This window comes from Coturnix japonica, chromosome 3 (genome assembly GCF_054131305.1).
Source record: "Coturnix japonica strain WE chromosome 3, WE-NBRP24, whole genome shotgun sequence".
NCBI lineage: Eukaryota > Metazoa > Chordata > Aves > Galliformes > Phasianidae > Coturnix > Coturnix japonica.
Window position 1 is genome coordinate 39,900,727 of NC_140665.1, and position 20,606 is coordinate 39,921,332.

Consider the following 20,606-nt stretch of genomic DNA (forward strand, 5'->3'; position numbering starts at 1 on the left):
AGGTAGATCCGCGAGGCACAGATCTTGCGGAATGTGGGAAAGGAGCTCTGACACCATTTCTATTGTTAGGAGCTCCATGTAAACGTTTCCTAAGGCTGGCGGTGTTATCCCTGAACGTGCCCGGGGCTGTGCAGACGGGCTGTACGGAGCTGTGCCCAGGCTGAAGGCGCGGGCAGGAGCGCTCTAGGGCTTCGGTGCCGGCCGCGCGGCAGCTCCCCGCCATCCACGGCGGCCCGAGGCGGGGGACTGCGGTCCCCGCGTGGGAGTGGCTTCGCGCTTTGTTCTCCGGTGCGGTGCGGGCGGGGCCGCGTGCGGGCCGAGGCGCGGAGCGGACGGGGGCTCTCCTGCCAGGTACGGCCGGGGGAGCGGCGACGGGCGCGGCCGGAGGGGGTGCGGGTTGACGGCGGCGCGTTCGCTCCTTCCGCGCAGCGGCGGGGCCGGCTTCAAGCGCCCTCCTCGGGGGGGAGAGCGCTCGCACCGGCTTCCTGCGAGTGCTCCCCCCCGCCCCCCGTACACCCCTCCTGCGCTGGTGGATGGTTCACAAACGTAGCTCGTCCCCGGCTGACGCGCCGGAGACGGAGCAGCCCAGCCCTGCAGGGGCCAGCTCCCGCACCGGACGGCGGCGGCGGCGCTCGGCGCCCACCACGCCGTGGGGATGCTGCCCCTGCGCGCCGCGCTGCTACCCAAGCGCTGCCGAGGCGGATCGGCCCCGCGCTCGCGGTTGGGCCGCGCGGCCGCTCGAGCGGCGGCGGCTGCGGCGGCCGGAGGAGGAGGAGGAGGAGGAGGGCGCGGCTGCGGCGGCGGTAGCGGCGGCGGAGCGGCGTTGCCGGGCCCTCGCGGCGTTGCGGGCGGGGCGGGCCGCGTGCCGGTCCGGCGGCGCGGGCCGGGGTCGCCGCGGGCAGCCCGGAGGGGGGCGGAGCAGGAGCTGCGCGAGGCGCCGCGCTCGTGCCCGGGCTGGCCGGTAGGGGCCGTTGCCACCCCCCGCAGGGGGAGGGGGGGCGGAGCCGGGCGCGGCGCGAGGCCGGGGCGCGCGGCGGCGGCGCTTCTCCTCGCCCAGCCGGCGGCGGCCCCCGCGGCGCTCATGGCGGCCGTGCTGTCCCCGCGCCTCTGCGAGAGCGACCCGGCCACGCCCGGAAACCAGTCCCTGAAGGTGAGCGCGGCGGGCGGCCCGAGGCTGCGGCCGGGCGGCGGGAGGCCTCGGCCGGCCCCCCCCCCCCCGCGGGGCTCCGCTCTGAGCCCGGGCTCTCCTCGCGGTGGGGCGCCCGGGGGTGTTGGCGGCCTCCCGCGGCCGCGGCGAAGTTGTGGCGCGGGGTCGGGGCCGAGCGCCCGTGCGGCCGCCGTGGCTCCTCTGAGCGCCGCCCGTGCCGGACCGCCGCACCACGCCAAGTTTGGGGCTGGCTGCGAGCGGCCCCGCGGGCACGGCTCGTTGGGCACTTTTGGAGGAGGTTTGGGTAGTTCCGGCTGCCAGTTACAAAATAAAGCGTCGTGGCGGAGCTCTGGAAGCTGATTGGCGTACGGAGACTTCGCTCTGTAACTTTAAAGAGCCAACCAACAGGCAGCAGTGCGGCTGTGCTGGGCGTGCTTCTGCCAGGCGGGGAAGGAAGGGGAAGGCAAGGCCTCTTTCGGCTGAGCTTTTCTGACTGAACTGTCGTGTTCTCACTTGTTTGCCGAGTCCTTTGCACCGTCCTGCCTTGTTTCCTTGCGTGTTTTGTGTTCGTCTGCGGAGCAGACTCTTCTTCACTAGGAGAGTGGTTAGGCCCTGGAACAGGCTGCCCAGGGAGGTTGTGGATGCCCCGTCCTTGGAGGTGTTCAAGACCAGGTTGGACGGGGCCCTGGGCAACCTGATCTAGTAAAGGTGTATGTTTGGTGGCCCTGCCAGGCAGGGGGGTTGGAACTACATGATCCTTGAGGTCCCTTCCAACCCGGGTCATCCTGTGATTCTGTGAGCGAAACTGAAAGCGGAGGAGGCAGAGGCAGCTGTCCCTCCTGCGGTGTGGGTGCTCATGTACTATAAACACGGTGTTCAGAAAGGGAAAACTTCGATGCAGTAAGAGACAACCGGTGCAATACTTTGAAGTTTCTTGTCAGCTTTGCTATAGGAAACATGGCTTTAGTAGTTATGTCCATCAGCTCTAAACTCTACAGTGCATCAGGGTGCTGTGTGGATAGAAAGGAATGAGCTGTGGACTTAGATTAGTTGTAGCAAAGAGCAGTCTCAGTCCAGCTTCCAACTGAGGAAGTAAGAGAGTTGCAAAGCATACCTGAAAAAATAAAAGAGAAGCGGTTTCTTTTCCCATACTTATAAATACAATCCAAGTGGAAATTTGAGATCCAGGTCAAACAGCCTGGACCAAAATTCCTCAGTAATGGGATCATATGGACACTAAATGACTTTCTGTGCCTGGCAGAAGCTGACCAACTAAATCAAATCAGCTCAGGGCTGACACTAACTTCCAAAAAAATATATATCTACAGTTACCTGCTTTGCTTGAAAGCTGTTAATGCAACCATCCAAAAGGGTACTTTAATTCAGTGAGAATCAGTATGAACATTTTGAACATTGCATTTTATTATTCTTTTGAACTGGCATTTATTTTAATGATATTTTCATACTAGTCCATGGTTTCTCTTATTTGAGGTAGTTTTGTTCTTGGATCTACTGCTGCTCACTATGTGCAACTTGCTCAACTGCTTTTGTTTTCTGTTTCTCAATTGTAGTCATGTAACTCTGATCACTAGATGCTTTGAGATCTGTTGCTAACAAGCAAAGAATAGGTATGAGTCATATAGTGTTATTAGTCAGTGGCTTTAGGGTTATTTTCTTAATCCCTTCATTGACAAAAAGCTTTTGCTACTCCATCTTTTCATAAGTTGTCTATCAGTTCTTACGTTTGCTGTGTAAACTATCCTGTCAGTTTTGTGTAGAGACTATTGTTGAACAGCTCAGTCCTTCAGGTATGTCTAAACTTCATATTAGAATGGTTTTGATGTTTTAAATTACCCACTGAGTGCTTTAAATTGATAAATATCTGTTTTCATCTTTGTTTCAGGATGACACTGAAGAAAATTCCAATGATGGCAGCCAGCCGTCGAAAAGACGGCGGATGGGCTCAGGGGACAGTTCTCGGAGCTGTGAGACTTCTAGTCAGGACCTCGGGTAATACAGCCTTTTATTGCTAGTCTTACTGTTTCGTTTGATATGCTGAAGCATTAGCTCTTCTCCGTGCTTTTATGTTCTTTGTTTAACTGTTTGAATTGAGTGGTGCAAGTAGCTATTGGTCTTTTTCTCCCAGCATTCTTTGATTTCTTCTGATGTTGTTCTTACACTCAGATACAGCTATTTTCCTGCTGAAAACCTGATAGAGTACAAGTGGCCGCCAGATGAAACAGGGGAGTACTATATGCTTCAGGAGCAAGTTAGTGAATATTTGGGTGTGACTTCCTTTAAAAGAAAATATCCAGGTATACATATATATATTTAAAAGTCTTTCTTCTAAAAATCTGCCTTTTTAGGTTTTAAATGTAATCTCTGTGTCTTTTTGACCACAGAATGGTCCATTTAATTAAAATATCATAGCAAAAGTGAATCTCTGTTCTGTATGTTCAACTTTGTGATTTTGTTACTGGCTTTTTGAAAATATATCCTACAGATTTCAAGTAGGAATTCTATGTAATTTAAGACTTTTCAGTCTTGCCACTGAAAAATCTATACAAAAGAATGAATTGAGTGTTAGATCAGTAAGTAGCTTTTGAAGACTGACCCCAGCTTAATTCCAAAGTATTTAGTTGGTGATTTCTTACTATAAAGCTGGCCTTGTGTTTGTATTTCATTTTCTGTATGGTGCAGACTCATTACCTGAAAATTCTCAAAATGCTTTAACATTATTTATGGGGGATTTTGAGTAACTTTATATGCTTTTGTTGCTGTTTTTTGTTACCCCTAAGATCTGGAACGACGAGATCTGTCTCACAAGGAGAAACTCTACCTCAGAGAACTAAATGTTATCACAGAGACTCAATGCACGTTAGGTAAGAGAAGAATAAGATTCCTCACTAAAGTATAAAAAATGACACACTGAAAATGTGATTCAGTTTTGGTAGAGAAGTGAATCACTTGCAAATGAAAATGTAAATTCTGACCTGAAAACTAGTTTATATTTTTGTTTATGTAAACTGGCCAAAGGATATCAATGCTCAATATTGATCATAAAAACATAAATTTTAGTTTTGTTCCAATTTCTTAGTAAATCCTATGTTGTAAATTAGCTTTTAGTACCTTTTTCTCCTTAACAGAAAAAGAACAGCACGATTTTTTTAAATTAAAACTCCATCTGTATTTTTGGCTGAATTTGTAGTGACTCAGCAAACGTTAGTGTATTCCATGGAGTTGAGCTTATGTCTTAGATGTCAGAAGGGTGAATATTAAGCCACTTAAATGCATATGCAATAGAACATTGTCATTAATGCAATTTATATTGGAAGAGTTTCAAGTGTTTGTTCTTCCTCTGCTAATATGTGTGACTTGGATGCCTGTCACTTTTTTTTTCCCAGTGTACCCATGGATCTGTGCAGATGTTAATTACATTACTTTATAAATTAACAGTCCTTGGTACACTGCCTTTGCTTCTCAGCTGCCAGCTCTCTTGAAAGTTTTACTTAAATATGCAGGATATACACATATCTAATTTTTATCAGTAGAAGCAAAATGCTATATTCTATCTCAGATATACAACAGAGGCATGTGGTGCATCAGCTGTCCCTGTGATAACATACGCCAACTTCTGTCCTGTTGTAAACAGTATTAGTTTCATTGGAATCTTTTGAAGAGATGTTCTGCGTGACTTGATAGCTGCAAAATGACATGTTCTGACTTTTGAACTTGAAATACTTTAATCAGGAATCAGGCATCTGTCTGCAGTTTGTTGCTCTGAATTGACCTCACAGTGATTCTTTTTTGATTTGTACAGAGAACCTGACCTTGTAATTAAAATAGTGCGAGGCAGTGAAGGTGGCCATTCACCAGTACAAGAAACTGAAACAAACATCACCAGGTCCTGCTTTCAGCAGAAGTTCTGCCTCTTAGGGAAGTTTAGTAGGTGACAGTCACTGTGAAGATGAAGTTTAGCTTCTGTAGCTGTAAGCAAGGGAAGAATCTTTCCTCCTTGGGAAGAAGCAAAACCTTAATCAGCCTCAAAAGCTAAATGTCATAAGTTCACTCCTATGTGGCAGAGGCTGAAGTGTCGTGCATTGTAGGTTATTGTCTTCAGCTGCTCAAAAACTTCACTTGATGATTGTTTGATATAAATAACCCACGGTTGGTTTTGCCAGGTAGCATCATTATTGCTTTTATCTATTTTAGGTCTAACAGCTTTGCGTAGTGATGAAGTAATTGATCTTATGATTAAAGAATACCCTGCCAAACATGCTGAGTATTCTGTTATACTGCAAGAGAAAGAACGTCAGCGAATAACAGATCATTACAAAGAGTACTCTGTAAGTAAATAGAATATGTTAAGTGAACCAGATTTGTAGCATGGAAGATAAAAACAAATGTTCGCAAACTGGTGGTGAAATGTGTGTAAGTTAATAAGATTGTTTTTGTTTCAGCAAATGCAGCAGCAGAACACACAGAAAGTAGAAGCCAGTAAAGTTCCAGAATATATTAAAAAAGCTGCCAAGAAGGCTGCAGAATTCAACAGCAATTTAAACCGAGAGCGAATGGAAGAAAGAAGAGCCTATTTTGATTTACAGACACATGTAGGCAAACTATGTTTTTTTATCAATGTTGAAAGGTAGATCTTTGTTTTAGTAAGGGTGTTTCTTAGAACCTTTCTAACAATCTTACCATTCAGGGGTTCACTAGTCTCATTATAGAGACATATGGACTTTTAAGAAGCTTCTGTTATATCTGTTGATGTACATGGCCAGTTCTCTTCTGGAACGCTTCTAAAATTCTCTCTGAACAATCTATTTACTTAAAAGTTAAGCTGTTTATCTGAAAGAATGCTTTGAATCGAACTTTATGCCCTTATTTTTGTTAGATGTTACATATATTATGGAATATATATGTAATATATTATGGAAAGGTGACATCTTCCTGACAGTGATACATTAGAAACAAGATGGTGGGTAATTAATTTGACTCATTTCTAAGGAAAGAAGGCTTCTTTAAGATTCTTTTTCCCTGTATTTGTGTTATTTGTGGGATTTTTTAGTGGCACAGTCTGATTTTTGGCATTAGATGGCAGTGTTGTTGCTACCCACAATAATAATTAACGTTAAAGATACTTCTCACAGAAGTTTATGATTACTGCTTCAATTCCTAGATTTTTATTTTTAAATTATTTTACATACTGTACTATTAGAAACAGTCTTCTTTCAATTCATCAAGCACATCCTGATTAGACTTAAATCTGTAATACTGTTTTACGGGTGGGAGCTCTCGTCATTTTAGTGAGTTGAATTTTCCGCGGGAGAGCTCAGGTAGCTGTTCTAATTGAGTAAAAGGCATAAACTGGCACACCCATAAATATTTTCAGGGAATGGAGGGTAAGGAAAGCTCAAAAGTTTACAAAACAAGAACTTCATTGTTTTGTGTTAAACAACAGATTATCCAGGTGCCTCAAGGAAAATACAAAATCTTGCCTACGGAGAGAACAAAGGTTAGTCCTTATCCAGTGGCTCTCATACCCGGCCAGTTCCAGGAGTATTACAAAAGGTATTTTAAAAGCATTGCAGCTGCTGTTTCTTTTGAACTGATCTCTACATCTAGCTCGTGGAAAACATTTGAGTATATTTGCAGCAGAGTTTTGAATTACTCTTATGCTTGAGGCCCTTGCTAGTCTAATAAATGTGCTGCAGCATGGGGGCTTTTGTCAACATCATGTATGTAGTACTTGCTGCTAGAGTGTCTCCTTCTCTGATGTACTGTGGTGCCTGAATTTGGTCTGCTCAGATAATCTGGTTAGATCTTGACATTATCCTGTAGCTATTTTTATTTGCAATTTTTCCCCCTTTAGTAATCATGAAACTTGATCTGGAATCTATCATCTTTACTTATTTTGCTTTGGACCCCAGCCGTTTGTGTGTTATGGGTTAGAACTGATGCTATGTACTTCTATTAACAAAGTATATGGTTTGTTGGCATGGATTGATCAAAAATTTGTAGGCATTCAGGTATTTTATGATTGCTCAGGTTTGCAACATTGCAAATATACTCTTCCTGTGTTCCACGAATATCTACCTACACAAAGATGACAAGTACTAAACAGTGTAACATTTGTGGGGATAACTAAATAAGTTTCCTATATTTTGAGAAGTGCATGTCTATATGTGCTTCCCTTAAGAGGAGGGTTGGAATTATTTACATTTCTTACTCTTTCTCTCTAATTCTCATACATATTTTGTGAGTAATATTTACGCATAAAGCACACAGGGATTCATTTATTTATTTTACTACCTTCAGATATTCTCCAGATGAACTTCGTTATTTACCATTAAACACAGCTCTTTATGAACCCCCTTTGGATCCAGAGCTGCCTGCATTAGACAGTGATGGGGATTCAGATGATGCAGAGGAAGGGCGAGGTGACGAGAAACGGAAAACCAAAGGCAATTCGGTGAGACACATTGAAAGTATTCTTCAACAACAAAAATAATCCTTTCTATTTGCCTTTTTTTTTTTTTTGTAGTTTCAGTAATTTCCTATTACAATCTTTTAACTTTTGCAAAATGAAGTAGAATTGTAAACTCAGAATACCCACCTTTTTAGTACTTCTGTTTATTTTATAACATTTCTCTTCAACTTTCCATTTTACTCTGTTTTTAAAGTAAGTCAAACAAATCTCTGGAATATCAGGCCCTTTTTTTCTTCTTTCTAAATAGGTTTTGAAGAACCTTCCTTATAGCCTTTTCCTCAGGTGATAGATCTGTCTGCTGGCATTTCTGAGAGGAGTGAATTTCAGTTCAGTTCGCAGCATGTTTTTGCTATTTTAGTTTCATAGAATGTATCCTATTACTAAAGGAAAGGACTTATTAGTCTTGCTTACTTTGTTTCCCTGTGAAGTAGAAGCAGGAAGCATTAAATACAGAAACAGTTATTTTATTGCTGCAGCTTAAAGGAAGGTTGAAGGCAGTTTTATTGTTGCTTTTTGATACATCTTTAGTAGGTGCATATGTTCTTTTTACTTAAGCAAACTTCAAATTAATTGTTACTAGAATATAAGCAAAAGTTTCACATACCTACCTTGGTAGTGTTAAACAGTTGTGCTTCAGATGAGCTATCCGGGTACAACTAAATTATTGTCATTTTGGTGTTGTTGTATTGCTACTGACTGTTTTGTAGAAATTGAGCCCTAATTCTCAGATTCACAGATGCATTTAACAATTTCTAGTTCAGCTGACTAAAATGGTAGACAGTGGGTAATTGATAGAAGCTAAAAAGTGAAATTTCTCCATAGGAACATATATTGTTAAATATTCACAAAATACTCATAACTAAAGAAGAATGGAAGGGGTCAGCTTGTAGGCTAGCGAGTGGTAGTGTTAATATGCCCTTTTTGCTTCTATTCTGGGGAAAGAGAAAGTCAACTTAGCATGTTACATTTCAATACAAAAATTTGATTTAATCATAGTCCAGGTTGTGGAGCTTTTTTGTTTGTTTATTTGTTTTAATAGTTGGTCTTTAATCACCTCTTACTAGTTCCCATTTCTATTGGCTTCCACTTTTATTTAATGGCAAAGAAAAGTAATTGGACTGAGGAGATTATCCTTTCATTTTCCACAGAAGTTCAGATGGCTTTTGATGAGAGAGCACAGAAAGGAAAATGTGCTTCTGTGTGAAAGATGAAGGAGATTCTTATGAAGTGAGTTTGGTATAGAGCAGGGCTTCTTTAGTAATCATTGAGCAAAATATTTTTTGAACGCAAAAGAAGGCAATTCTCAAGTCTCTTCCTGAGTCCTGAGCTGCCTACCATTCTCCCTGTTGAGTCCTGTGATATGCCTTTTCCTTTTATCCCCTCTCAATTGTTGGAGCAGTTTCCCTGATCTATTGTGTTTTAGTGGACTTATCCTAAATAGCCCTGCCACAATTAAAATAAATAAATAAATAGAAAACACCCATCAGCTGTGAAACCTGCATTCTTTTTACCATGTAGTTAGCTTTGCTTTTCTGTTATACTCCTCCTTTTGTCCTATGTCTGTTGTTTGGATTTTAGGTTCTGGGGCATAGGCGGATTACTCTGCACAGAGTGCCTATTACTGTAAAGCACCATTGTTACATGGCCTTTCAGTTTTTAGTGTAAGAAATGTGATTGATTGTATTGTTTTCTGCTGGAGCTTTTTGGAGGCCTTTATTAATGCTTCTCTGAGAACAATCTTGTGCTGCTGCTCTCAGTTATGCTTATGTTGGTCTCTCACTTTCTTTGAACCTCTTCCCCTTTTTCTTACCTTCCCATTCCTCAAAAAAAATATTTAACTGCAGCATGAAATCTATGTTTGGTTCTGCATTAAACACTGAAGCATGTTTTGCCTTTGGCATTCTTCTGCTGCAATCAACATGAAATGTTTAGGGTGCTCCTGGTGGAAAATATGAGATGAGGGTGGCAGAAAAAAACCTTCACGTATTTAATTTGACGTAGTGCTGTTTGGTAATACACTTTAAATGCATGGCCAGGGCACTTTTAACTTTTGCTGGCCCTTTGTAATATAAACAACATCTTGCATATAGTTGATTTCTTGCTGACTTTCAAAGGAAAATGGTTCAAAGAACTAGTGTATCCCACTATGCTATCAAGATAACTGAAAAAGCATTACTGTTATTGCTGATGCCAGTCTCTTAGCATGAAAACAAACAGATAAAGAAGGTTATGAGAAAAGATGTTCTGTATCGTGATGTACCCTGTGCTTTTGTAGAAGGAAAGATATATCCTTCTTTTACCTTAGTTGGCTCTAAGGGCCATACAAAAGACTTGTCTGTCTATCCAAAAAAGTAAAAAATATAGCTATGGTATTTTCATTATAGGACAATTCGTCTGGCAATGTATCTGAAGGTGATTGCGCCACAGACAACCAGGAGGATTCTTTTCAGGGAAGACAAAAAACAAGAGACAAAAGTGCTACTCCAAGAAAAGATGGTTCCAAACGTTCTGTATTATCCAAATCAGTTCCTGGGTACAAGGTAGAAGAAAAAAGCCCCTGACTGAACATCTTTATTGACCAGCCTCTCCCTGAACTACTTGTTTTTCAGTATTACGGAACTTCTGCTTGCTGTATTTCACTCGCTGCTCTCCTGTTGTGTGCTCCATCTGTTTGCTTCCTTACTTCCTTTTTGCTTTTATTTCACATGGGCCTCTCCTGTACTCTAGCTATACAGCGGCCTTTGTTTCTGTTAACTTCTCCAATTCCTAGGCAGTTACACTAGAAAAATCCATTGTGGTTTGGTCGTTGGAACTCTAGATCTTTCTGTCTGCCTTGACATTGACATGCCAGTCAGAATTACTTGCCAGTTCAAAACTAGCACTTGGTATCCGTTATTTTTTTTGTACTGTTTAGTACATACCTAGAGATCAGTGCTGTAAAGTGCAGCTATGTGGCTGAACATGTTATTATAATGTTCATTTTAAACAGTCTTTCATCTTGAGATATTATGATGTATAGGATGAAAGGCAAGAAGCTTGCTACAGCTGTACAGGCAACACTACATAACCACTTTAACACTATATGAAAGAGAGCTTTTTATGTAGTTCATACTATGTGGAAAAGTTTGTAGGCAATATGCTTTTATCTGACTTGGTTAGGATGTTAATACAATTGAGCTATAAAGCAGCGATTGCCAAACCTAAGACCCAAATCATCAGTATTACTGGAGAATAATGTAAAAAAAAATAAAAATAAAAAAATGAGATGGTAAAATAGAGTGATTAAAAATACTTTTTTAAGAAGAAGCAGAAATTGACATGCATTATCATTATTGTTTTTCTGCTTAACAAGAAGTGTAACTTAACACTTCTAAAATATGTTGTCCAGTCCTGTTCTACTGAAAGGAACAACAGTTTTCCTTTGACATATACAGGAGCAGGAATAGGCCTATAGGGAAGAAAAACATTGCATTAATGTAAGGTTTGTAGAACAAACAGGAGTGCGTGTTAAGAGAGGTTAATGAAAAAGAAAACTTTGTCAGTGGCAAGATCATACATATCAGGAAACTTTCTCAGCAAGAGTGTGCTGTTGATGGTTTGCATTCTGTATTCAAAACTGTTACTGATCTGTAGCCACCGAGTTAACTGTAAATAAACTATAAACTAAGAAGATGATATACAGCAAGAATTGGGCAGCTTTGATAAATTTTCTTTCCATACAATAACTGTAAAAGTTCATAACAGATGTCAAACTCCGATTATGTTTTGTCTTTCATAAACTTAAAAGAAATATGCAAACTATGGAGATTTAGACTGTGGTACCATAAGTTTATTTTTCATGTGTGACTTCACAAATTGTTGTAGACTCAGAATTCATACCTATGTTCCCATGAACATGAAATCCTACAGTGGCACTTGACGTTCTTTGAGCTTTGCTGTTTCGCTTTATTTTAGAGATTGTGTGCCACTGGTTTACATAAGGAAGTTTCACTTAACTTTGAGATTTCTGTGTATTTGATTAATTTAATCTATGCATGGCCTTTTGAATGCATAGAGAAAGGAATTTAAAACAACAAAACGTTAAAAAAAGTTATATTGGTGGCATACAGCACTGCATTTTGGAAATGGGTTCCTATAGCAATTGTGGGTTCAAAATCACTGACTATGTGAGTAACAATCTGTTACTGCAAATTCAGAGTGCCACATCTTTTCAATGGCAGCTGTATCCTGCCTGCATCAGCCATCAGCCTGTTGATAGGTCAAGGTGGTGATGCTCTGTTAGGTATTGAGAGGACTGGCTTTCTTGTTCATGGGAGTGTCTAAATGCTTTCAGTAAAGTCAATTATATGGGCTGCTTTAGCTGGCAAGACAGAAAGACTCTTGTTTGTTAGTCAGTTAAAATCACCAGATAATGATATGCCACGTGTGCCTGAATGTCAAGGCACTTCGAGCTGAAGGCTTAACTGATTTAAAATGTTGTCCCTGTGAATTCTAAAACTTTGTAATGCCTTTGTTCTGTATCATTCTCTTATATCTGACTATTTTTGTAGGACAGTAAATTTGGTTACTTGTGGTTTAATTGAAGGATAATTGCTACGGCATCAGAATGCAAATGTGTAGTTATAGCCACATTGTGAGTATTACAGGATTCACACATTTCCATGTAGCTATTTTTAAGTAAAAGAAATAATGTATTTTGTATGGAGGCATTCTTATTGTCAGTTCTTAAACAAAGAAGGGTTGGATTGTGTTAGATGCTTTGTCACATTACTAGTAGCAAGTCTCTGTTGCTGCAGGACTGGCTGTTGCAGTTGCACACACAGGGTATTGGTGAAAGTAAAGGAGTTTTTTGTTTTTGGGTGATTTTTTTTTTTTTTGCACATAAAACTGAAACATATCAGTAAACTATATTTTACAACACTTCTATTTTGGGTCTACATATATGCAAGTGCTTTGTGTTCAGAATAAGACCTTACAAAAATGGCATAGTTGGAATGCTGACATTGAGAGCTGCAGCACAGCAGCATGGAGATTAAAACTGACAGAGCAATCACCTGTTTGACCTGCATTCTTTTCCTCCCCCTTCATTACCTCGATTAGATGAATATGTACAGAGCAACATATAATCGATGGGATGGATATTGTGACCTCCCATTTGGGTTTGGTAACACCTTCCTCATGGTGTTTCTAAAAGCCACTGATGGTGGCAGAACTTGAATTGTTAAAAAATGTGAAATATTTCTTTTTTTTTTTTTTTTTCTTTTTTATTAAAAAAAAAAAACAACACAACAAAACACACAAAAATGTTACTTCCATACTGTTGGAACTGTGTTATGAATAGGCTGTGATTCCCATCCTACCCATCCCCTAAATGCATGATTTCTAATAAACACAATTTAGTGAATGAAGTAAGCGTAGATGGGAGCAGTTTTAACTAATGCACCTGTATCAGTGTCTGACTTTAGAAATACATAGAGCAGAGTGTTAATGCACGTACCCTGATGCAAGTACAGTGACCAGAAAAGTAGCTCACTTTAGTTTTGATGGAGTACAAGGGAGTACGCTGCTGAATATTAAAGGCAGCGAGATATAACTTCATAACAAATTAGAAGTCTGATTAGAGAAGTGCACTTGCTATTCTAGGAAGTCTTGATTTACTTAGAAAATAGATAAAAACACAACCACGATATAAATTAGGATGTAGGCCAAACAACAGAAGGGTAGATGGTGCAACATGTGCCACTTTTGTTGACAGGAGCAGGGTATAAAGGTATACATGTAGGACACATAGAATAGTTAACAGCAAAAGATTTTACGTGTGTTTTTGCTTCCTTTATATTTATTACTTTGTAGAGACTTTTGTGAATGTTAGACTTCTTTTATTGTTTTCTTATATTTATGTATAAAACAGGTTGACTATGCTTTTTTTAAATAAATAAGCAAAAAAAGTCTGTATGAATGTCTCTGTCATCTTTTGAAGGAAGTTACCAATGAAGAACTGCTATGGTGGGGTGTTTTGTTTTGAGGTAAAACTCTTTAGACCAGTCAAGATCAGAGACAGTAGCTGTGTTTTAACTTAAACAGATGGAACACTTCGTAAATCCTTAAGCAATGTGTCCTGACTACTTAAATATGGGCTCAGATCATTATTATCTTTTTGGCTAGATATTGGTACTAGAATTAAAACTGGCTGGAGCAATAGACACATTGAAATATAAGTTGTGTTACAAGAGATCTCTGTTTTTTGTTGTTCGTTTGTTGTTTTTAAACATATACTTTAGTGCTTTTTTATATATAATGTATTTATTTCTTTTTAATTAAACTTCATTCTTCTCCCCACAAATGGTTGGTAATTGACTGGGATTGTTCTTGCTTACCAATGAGCCATTTGGTTCCACAGAAGATGGGATATGCTTTGAATTCCCTCTAGTAGCTGTGCCTTTGCAGCAGCATTAGTTTTCAAAACTCTGATGATAGTCATTAAAATCAGTGAGGACTGTATTGAAATTAGTGAGAAATTGGGTTTAAATTAATTAAGCAGTGGTCAAAACAATGTGCTGAAATGTGTCTGAAGCTGATAATGCTCTGGTTGTTCCTTGGTCCTCATCAAGGTGTTTCTGAAAATTGTCATGCCTTGTATCTTTGATCATCATTGAGTTAGAACTCTGTTGGTTTGTCTTTTGGTTTGGGACACGGAATTAATCCATAAACATTAATCAATTTAACAGGTTCCTATTCCTTTCTTACCTTTTAAATGCATCTCATGCACCCAAATAGGCTCCAGATGATCTCTCAGTAGTATTACAAAACTATAATTAGATACAATGATGTGTATTTCTTACTGCAGTTAGGATCGGACACAAGAAGGAAGGGCAGCAGTGTATAACATAGTTAATCAGATACTTTAAAGATATAAAAAAATCTAGTTTATTGATTTTTATAATTAAAGTTGTTTATTTAGAGTCGACACAAAGGGAAAATGGTATTTAAATTATTCCACATGGGGAAATCTGCATGGATGTTCATAAGGAAGTATTCTATTTTGGGGAAAAAAATACAAAAACCCTGATAGTTTTAATGCTACATTGTGTAATTGACATGTAGAGGACTGTTAGCTGATGAATTCAGAGGAAGAAGGCTACTACGTGCTCTACTCCAGTTGAATTTACACGGTGCTCGCTACACACATGCCAAGTGTGTAACTGTACATAGTTAATCAAGGATTATTTAAACATCACTCATTATCAATTATTGTCGTATGTACTAAGGTTCACGCAGCAGATAAATCATTAATTTTAAGAGTTAAGGAGATACGTTTCCTGTTAAATCTGTGAATTCTTCTGGAATGAATTTATAGTCCTCTTCTACCCTTCCAGCCAAAGGTCATTCCAAATGCTATATGTGGAATTTGTCTGAAGGGTAAGGAGTCCAACAAGAAAGGAAAAGCTGAAGCTCTTATACATTGCTCCCAGTGTGACAACAGCGGTAAGTATCTGTATGCACTAACTGGATTCCTAAGGGAGTATCTCTGACAGATTTTTGGTGGAAATATTTGTACTTGTGTACAATGGTTCCATTGCCTGTTCTCTCCTTCATTAAAGCTTCCTATTTAATGTTATACGTTCAGTGCACTGTCAGATCTCACCAGGAGGTGAGCTCGGCTTCAGCTTCTGTAAAAGCAGTCTAAATAAGTTTACGTTTCATTTCAGACTTAGTAATGATATTGGTTTTAATCTAGGCCACCCTTCTTGCCTTGATATGACCCCGGAGCTTGTTGCTATGATTAAGACTTACCCTTGGCAATGTATGGAGTGTAAAACATGCATTATATGTGGGCAGCCTCACCACGAAGAAGAAATGATGTTCTGTGATGTATGTGACCGTGGTTATCACACTTTTTGTGTGGGGCTTGACGCTATTCCCTCAGGTAATAAAGAATTTAATTGTTCTCTTCTCACCTCCTCTGAGTCCCGGGGATTCTCTGTCAGAATAGATGTGTTGCTATTGAGAGAGCTTTAAAACCAGTGTGAAGGGTAAGAATGAGCAATAGTGCTGGAAAGCATCCAGTAGGGTGTCTCATTTTGTCATAGGCTTTATTTCTGTATATTTGGTTGTGCACAGTTTAACCTGGCAGCTTTTGAATAGGAAACACAATTGGCTTTTACAACAAAATCCAGACTCACTGGGAGCTATTTGGTTTTAAATATGTATTTCCACAGAATACTGAGAATAATTACCTCTCTTCATAAAAGAGACCTGTAAAGACACCAGTATTGCTGCGTATTGCTGGAATACAGCTTTCACATTAATAAAGTGTGCTATTATTTTAATTCCTAAATTAAAAAGTATGCTTAATATAGTATTCGTAAACACCTTTTAAAATGCTTTTCCTTACCCTTTTTACTCTTAGATGTCAAAGCTGGAAGTGAGGTACCTACATTTCAGGCAGCTTATACCTTTAAATCACCTGCTCACTGGTATCTCCCAACCAACTCAGGGCAGTGTAAAGAAAACTTCAGAGAAATAACTGGTAGCAGCATTGCTTTTCACATGATAGTAAATCCATGCTCAGTTTGTGATGAAGTATTCAGTGACAGTATTCCCTGTAACTGCTACCTCAAATATGTTATACGTACCTGTTTGGGAAGCACTAGAGCTTGTTGTCATTTCAGTCCAGGTTCTGCGGCTGATTCAACTTTCATTCTGACTTGAGGAGAGAATCTAAGCAAAATAGATAATATTCCTACAAAACTTATAAAATCAGCTTTGGTGATTCCAGCTGTAGTGATATAAATAGTTAATATTCCAGCTTTTTGCTCAGCTCATTACTGTTTCCTCAGTTAATGAGTTTTAGTACAAAGTCTGGTGTTGAACCCCTGCCATTACTTTAATGTGCTGCCCAAATGCACTGAAATAACTCACATTAGTTTGGGAAACAGGCCCTCCTACCCTGAAGCACAATAGCAACGTTCTTTAACTGCCGCTCTTTTCTGCTGTGAGTAACCACCTAATATTGAACTGCGGTTATTCATATGAAAATCCAACTCCCAACCTTCTAGTTTGTTCTAGTTCTTTCCTAATAGCCGCTGCCTTGGCAGTGCTGGCACTTCTTGAGATCCACAAGTGCTCAAGTAACCAGTTGCTACATGCAGTGAGTCTGCAAGGGATGGTGAATTTTATGCTTTCTGTACCTTTTAGAAAGGATACTTAACGTTTTAAAGAAGAGCTGGTTTTGTACCTTAAAGGAAGTGCTACCAACTGCCGAGAGCCTATTAAAAGGTGCACAACTAGATGAGTGAATACAAAAACAAGGTAGTTTCCCATTAATTGATAACTTTCTTTTCTTAGGTCGCTGGATTTGTGATTGTTGTCAGAAAGACCCTCCCATACCCAGAAGAGGAGGAAGAAGGGGGAAAAACAGCAAGGAAGGCTAAACTCCCCTAAACACCCTTGCTGTTCCAAAATTTAACTGCACAAATTAAAGCAATACCTTGGTGCTATTTAACCAACCACTTTTAAGAGGAACAATACCACTGCGGTTTTCTTTTTACCAAATAAACTTTTAATTATGGCTATATCACCATTTTTTTTGTGAGACAAGTGTCTGATCACGTCCTGTTTTAGCTACTGAGACCAAAAGTCCAATTCCTATTTGAAAAAGCCTTTCCGTAATGCAATTTAAATGGCACATGCACCATTTGTATAAAATTCTAGTACCACACTTGTATATTTCAGTGCACTCGTCTGTAAGCTCTGTGAAAAGAAAATTACAGAGCTATTTAAATACATACTGTTTGCATAGCAATTAGTTATTTCCAAAGACTCAAACAAGGCAAAAAGATGAACTTTCAAGGGAAAAGTGAACACAGTTTGACTCTCTTAACAATAGTCTGCAAATTCATGTCAAAGTTTCTTTGCGAAATAATGAATTATTGATATAAATTTACAGGGAAAAAAAGATTGTAAACATTAAAAAAAATAATAAATCAATCACAAAAAGGCTATAAAGGGGAGATGTAAGAAAATACCTCTCAGGATTAAGACACTATACACTGCACTGCTTTTAATGAGGAATGAGAATGTTCTATTGACAAGTACCAACAGCTGAAGGCTTATCCTCCCTACTGTAATACTGAAGTAATGCGCATTTGATTCAGGTCATGGATTTGTAGGGGTGATGAATGACTGGACAGGCCTCTGCTTACAGATGACTGATGGGATGTACAGCACAAGCAGACAAATTACAGCCCCTCTATTCCCTTACACAACTGGTTTTTCCTTCCTTCACCCTATGCCCCTCAGCTTCAGTATGCTTCAAAGCCACTGCTTAACAAGTTATACTGAAGATAAGCTGTCAGAAGAGCAGGATTTTATTTCTAAATATGCTCCAAATTGAGGGGGCACTACAGAGCAGCAGTTTGTATTTCACTCTTTGTAAAGCAACGACAGAAAATCATTGAGTTCATTTTTCCTAAGCACCTGTTTAATGATCCCCAGCTCTACATTCATCTTTAAGCCCTGATCACTGAATAACACTGCAAATCCTGTATTCGCTGCTTGTTTTACACTTAGGGAAAAGAATTTATAATATAAAATCAAATATGGCTTTTTTTTCTCCCCATCACTTTCCTTCTGATTTATGAAAAGTAACCTGAACACCTCCTCAGGAAACAATAAAGAGTATTAAATATTATAGAAAGTTACTCGCGTTCAATTTCACAGGCTGAAATGTGATTTAGTCCATCGTGTATCAATTTAAAAAAGAATTTCAAGTATTAACTTCAAGATTCCAATAAGTATAGTCCAGAAAACAGACTCTTCGTCCTGAGATTCATCTTCTGTAGAGTGAGAGTATTTCTGGTTCGCTTCCATCTCCTCTGGGTTGTAGGAAGCCTCGCCAAACGGATACTGTACAACTGTTCGATCGTAGTAGACTTTCATTTCAAACTCGCTCTCCTGGTGGGAGGGATGACCATAAATCCCTATTCCCACTGGGCGGCGGAAATGCGCAGGTACGTGGACAACGTCTTGGCCACAAGTAACAGACTGTAACTCGTATTCGTCAAAGCTGGGGTGAAGAGTCATGTCAGACACGTACAAATCCGCATCGCCTTTTAAGCTCTGCATCTGAAGTACTATCTTTCCCTCATGATTTAGTCTCAAGTAGCTGTAGTTTCCTGCTCCAATCTGGCCTTGAACAACGTGAAGAAGAATCCATTCCTCAGGTACCTCATCTTCCTCAAAGGTATTTACCAAACACAGCACTTGAGCTGCCACAAATACTATCAGGATTCTCCTCCAGCGTGCTGCCATGGCTTTTAAGTTTTATTCTGATTCTTCCTATTGTCAAGTCCAGTGCTCTGCAAATACAAAACAATTTAGATTTAGCATACTCCATTCCTGGAAGGAATCAGGTTTTGTTAACACAAAGTCAAGCAACTTAAATAAAAACCAGCTACTTACGGAGAAAACACAATGCACTAAATAATATGTGGATTATTTCTCTGACCAAAAGCAGCATATTGCTGCTGAAGAAGTGTGTGTAGCCTTTCAATACCTAAAGGGAACTTACACCCAGGAGGGGAGTAAACTCTTCGAAAGGGCTGACAATAGCAAGACATGGGGAAATGGTTTTAAGTTAAAAGAGGGAAGATTTAGGTTGGATGTTAGGGGGAAGTTCTTCACTAGGAGAGTGGTTAGGTCCTGGAACAGGCTGCCCAGGGAGGTTGTGGATGCCCCGTCCTTGGAGGTGTTCAAGGCCAGGTTGGACGGGGCCCTGGGCAACCTGATCTAGTAAAGGTGTATGTTTGGTGGCCCTGCCAGGCAGGGGGGTTGGAACTACATGATCCTTGAGGTCCCTTCCAACCCGGCTCATTCTGTGATTCTGTGTATTTTCATCAAGCGTTTGTTACTGTATGAATGCTCAGCTCCTTACAGCACTTACCTACATAACAGCTCAAGCTGCTCGGTCAGGTTGGAGAGGGAAGGAGCTGTTACACAATGGGTTCCTGCACCCTTCCCTCTGTAGCACGCTGCTATCCAGGCAGCCTCAGCACATACAGCACAACGGCTGCACTCAACGCACCAGCCCTAAACCTTATCAATGACTTCCAAAGAACTCAGCTGACCGAATGCAAATGCCAGTCAATGTAAAGCACGTGTGCTTTGAAGCTTCAGGTGACTTCTGGCACTTCATGCCTTCCACAAGGACTGAACGATCATCTTAATAGCTACTACTAAACTGTTTGTAACCTGCCAGCATCAAAACTGCATGACTTCCACTGTCACTTCAATCGCACAGCTTCTACAGCTCACAGACGTAATTAAAACAAAACAACTTTCCCGTAGTTCCCAGCTTATGATCCCACAAGCCACAAGGCCCCAACGACGGCATACAAGAGAACAGCCCTGCACTCACAGAATCACAGAATGACCCGGGTTGGAAGGGACCTCAAGGATCATGTAGTTCCAACCCCCCTGCCTGGCAGGGCCACCAAACATACACATTTACTAGATCAGGTTGCCCAGGGCCCCGTCCAACCTGGTCTTGAACACCTCCAAAACGGGGCATCCACAACCTCCCTGGGCAGCCTGTTCCAGGGCCTCACCACTCTAACCCCTCTGAACAACGACCGAAGAACAGCCTTCATAGCGCAGCTCACCTCCGACCCAACCCGGGGCTCCGCAGACGTGCGGCAACGCAGGGCGGTGCGGAGGGACCCCGCCCTGAGGCGGGCCCGGCACACCCCGACGGCAGCGGGGAGGCCGCGCGGAGGCCGACCCTGAAGAGCAGCCGGGCCGGCGCCGCTCTCGGGGCGCGCAGGGGGAGCGGTGAAGCGGAGGGCCGCAGACAGGTCAGGACAGCGGCCGCCACTCACCGCTGCTGCGGCCACCACCACCGCGCTGCCGCCGCCGCCGCCCCGCCTCTCTCCGTGGGGCCGGGCGGGACCGAGCGCTGCCCGCAGACTG

General features: G+C 41.3%; 2 protein-coding genes across 8 annotated transcripts; one reads left to right on the forward strand and one right to left on the reverse strand.

The window, feature by feature from the left end:
- Positions 1-295: 295 nt before the first annotated feature.
- Positions 296-17,214, forward strand: PHF10 (PHD finger protein 10). Of its 6 annotated transcripts, XM_015857977.2 has the most exons (12): positions 584-1,150; positions 3,051-3,157; positions 3,332-3,462; positions 3,946-4,029; positions 5,360-5,493; positions 5,608-5,757; positions 6,609-6,718; positions 7,466-7,619; positions 10,022-10,177; positions 15,014-15,122; positions 15,376-15,564; positions 16,986-17,214. In XM_015857977.2, the coding sequence occupies exons 1-12, from the start codon at positions 656-658 to the stop codon at positions 17,069-17,071; spliced, it is 1,905 nt and encodes a 634-aa protein (XP_015713463.2). In that variant the 5' UTR covers positions 584-655; the 3' UTR covers positions 17,072-17,214. The 6 variants fall into 6 exon arrangements, with proteins under 6 accessions (XP_015713465.2, XP_015713463.2, XP_085397482.1 ...); XM_015857979.2 differs by lacking the exon at positions 10,022-10,177 and having other exon boundaries at positions 296-1,150; XM_085541356.1 differs by lacking the exons at positions 3,946-4,029; positions 10,022-10,177.
- C3H6orf120 (chromosome 3 C6orf120 homolog) lies at positions 17,177-20,569 on the reverse strand. 2 transcript variants are annotated; one of them, XM_015857982.3, is made up of 2 exons: positions 20,516-20,569; positions 17,177-18,997 (listed from the first exon to the last, which is right to left on the reverse strand). In XM_015857982.3, the coding sequence occupies exon 2, from the start codon at positions 18,948-18,950 to the stop codon at positions 18,393-18,395; it is 558 nt and encodes a 185-aa protein (XP_015713468.2). In that variant the 5' UTR covers positions 18,951-18,997; positions 20,516-20,569; the 3' UTR covers positions 17,177-18,392. The 2 variants fall into 2 exon arrangements, with proteins under 2 accessions (XP_015713468.2, XP_015713467.2); XM_015857981.3 differs by having other exon boundaries at positions 20,300-20,569.
- Between the last annotated feature and the right edge of the window lie 37 nt (positions 20,570-20,606).

Coding starts and splice junctions, on each gene's coding strand:
- PHF10 (XM_015857977.2), top strand. CDS start 656: ATGCTGCCCCTGCGCGCCGCGCTGCTACCCAAGCGCTGCCGAGGCGGA. Junction 4,030..5,359: donor AGAGACTCAATGCACGTTAG/GTAAGAGAAGAA, acceptor TATCTATTTTAG/GTCTAACAGCTTTGCGTAGT. Junction 15,123..15,375: donor CTCCCAGTGTGACAACAGCG/GTAAGTATCTGT, acceptor GTTTTAATCTAG/GCCACCCTTCTTGCCTTGAT.
- C3H6orf120 (XM_015857982.3), bottom strand. CDS start 18,950: ATGGCAGCACGCTGGAGGAGAATCCTGATAGTATTTGTGGCAGCTCAA.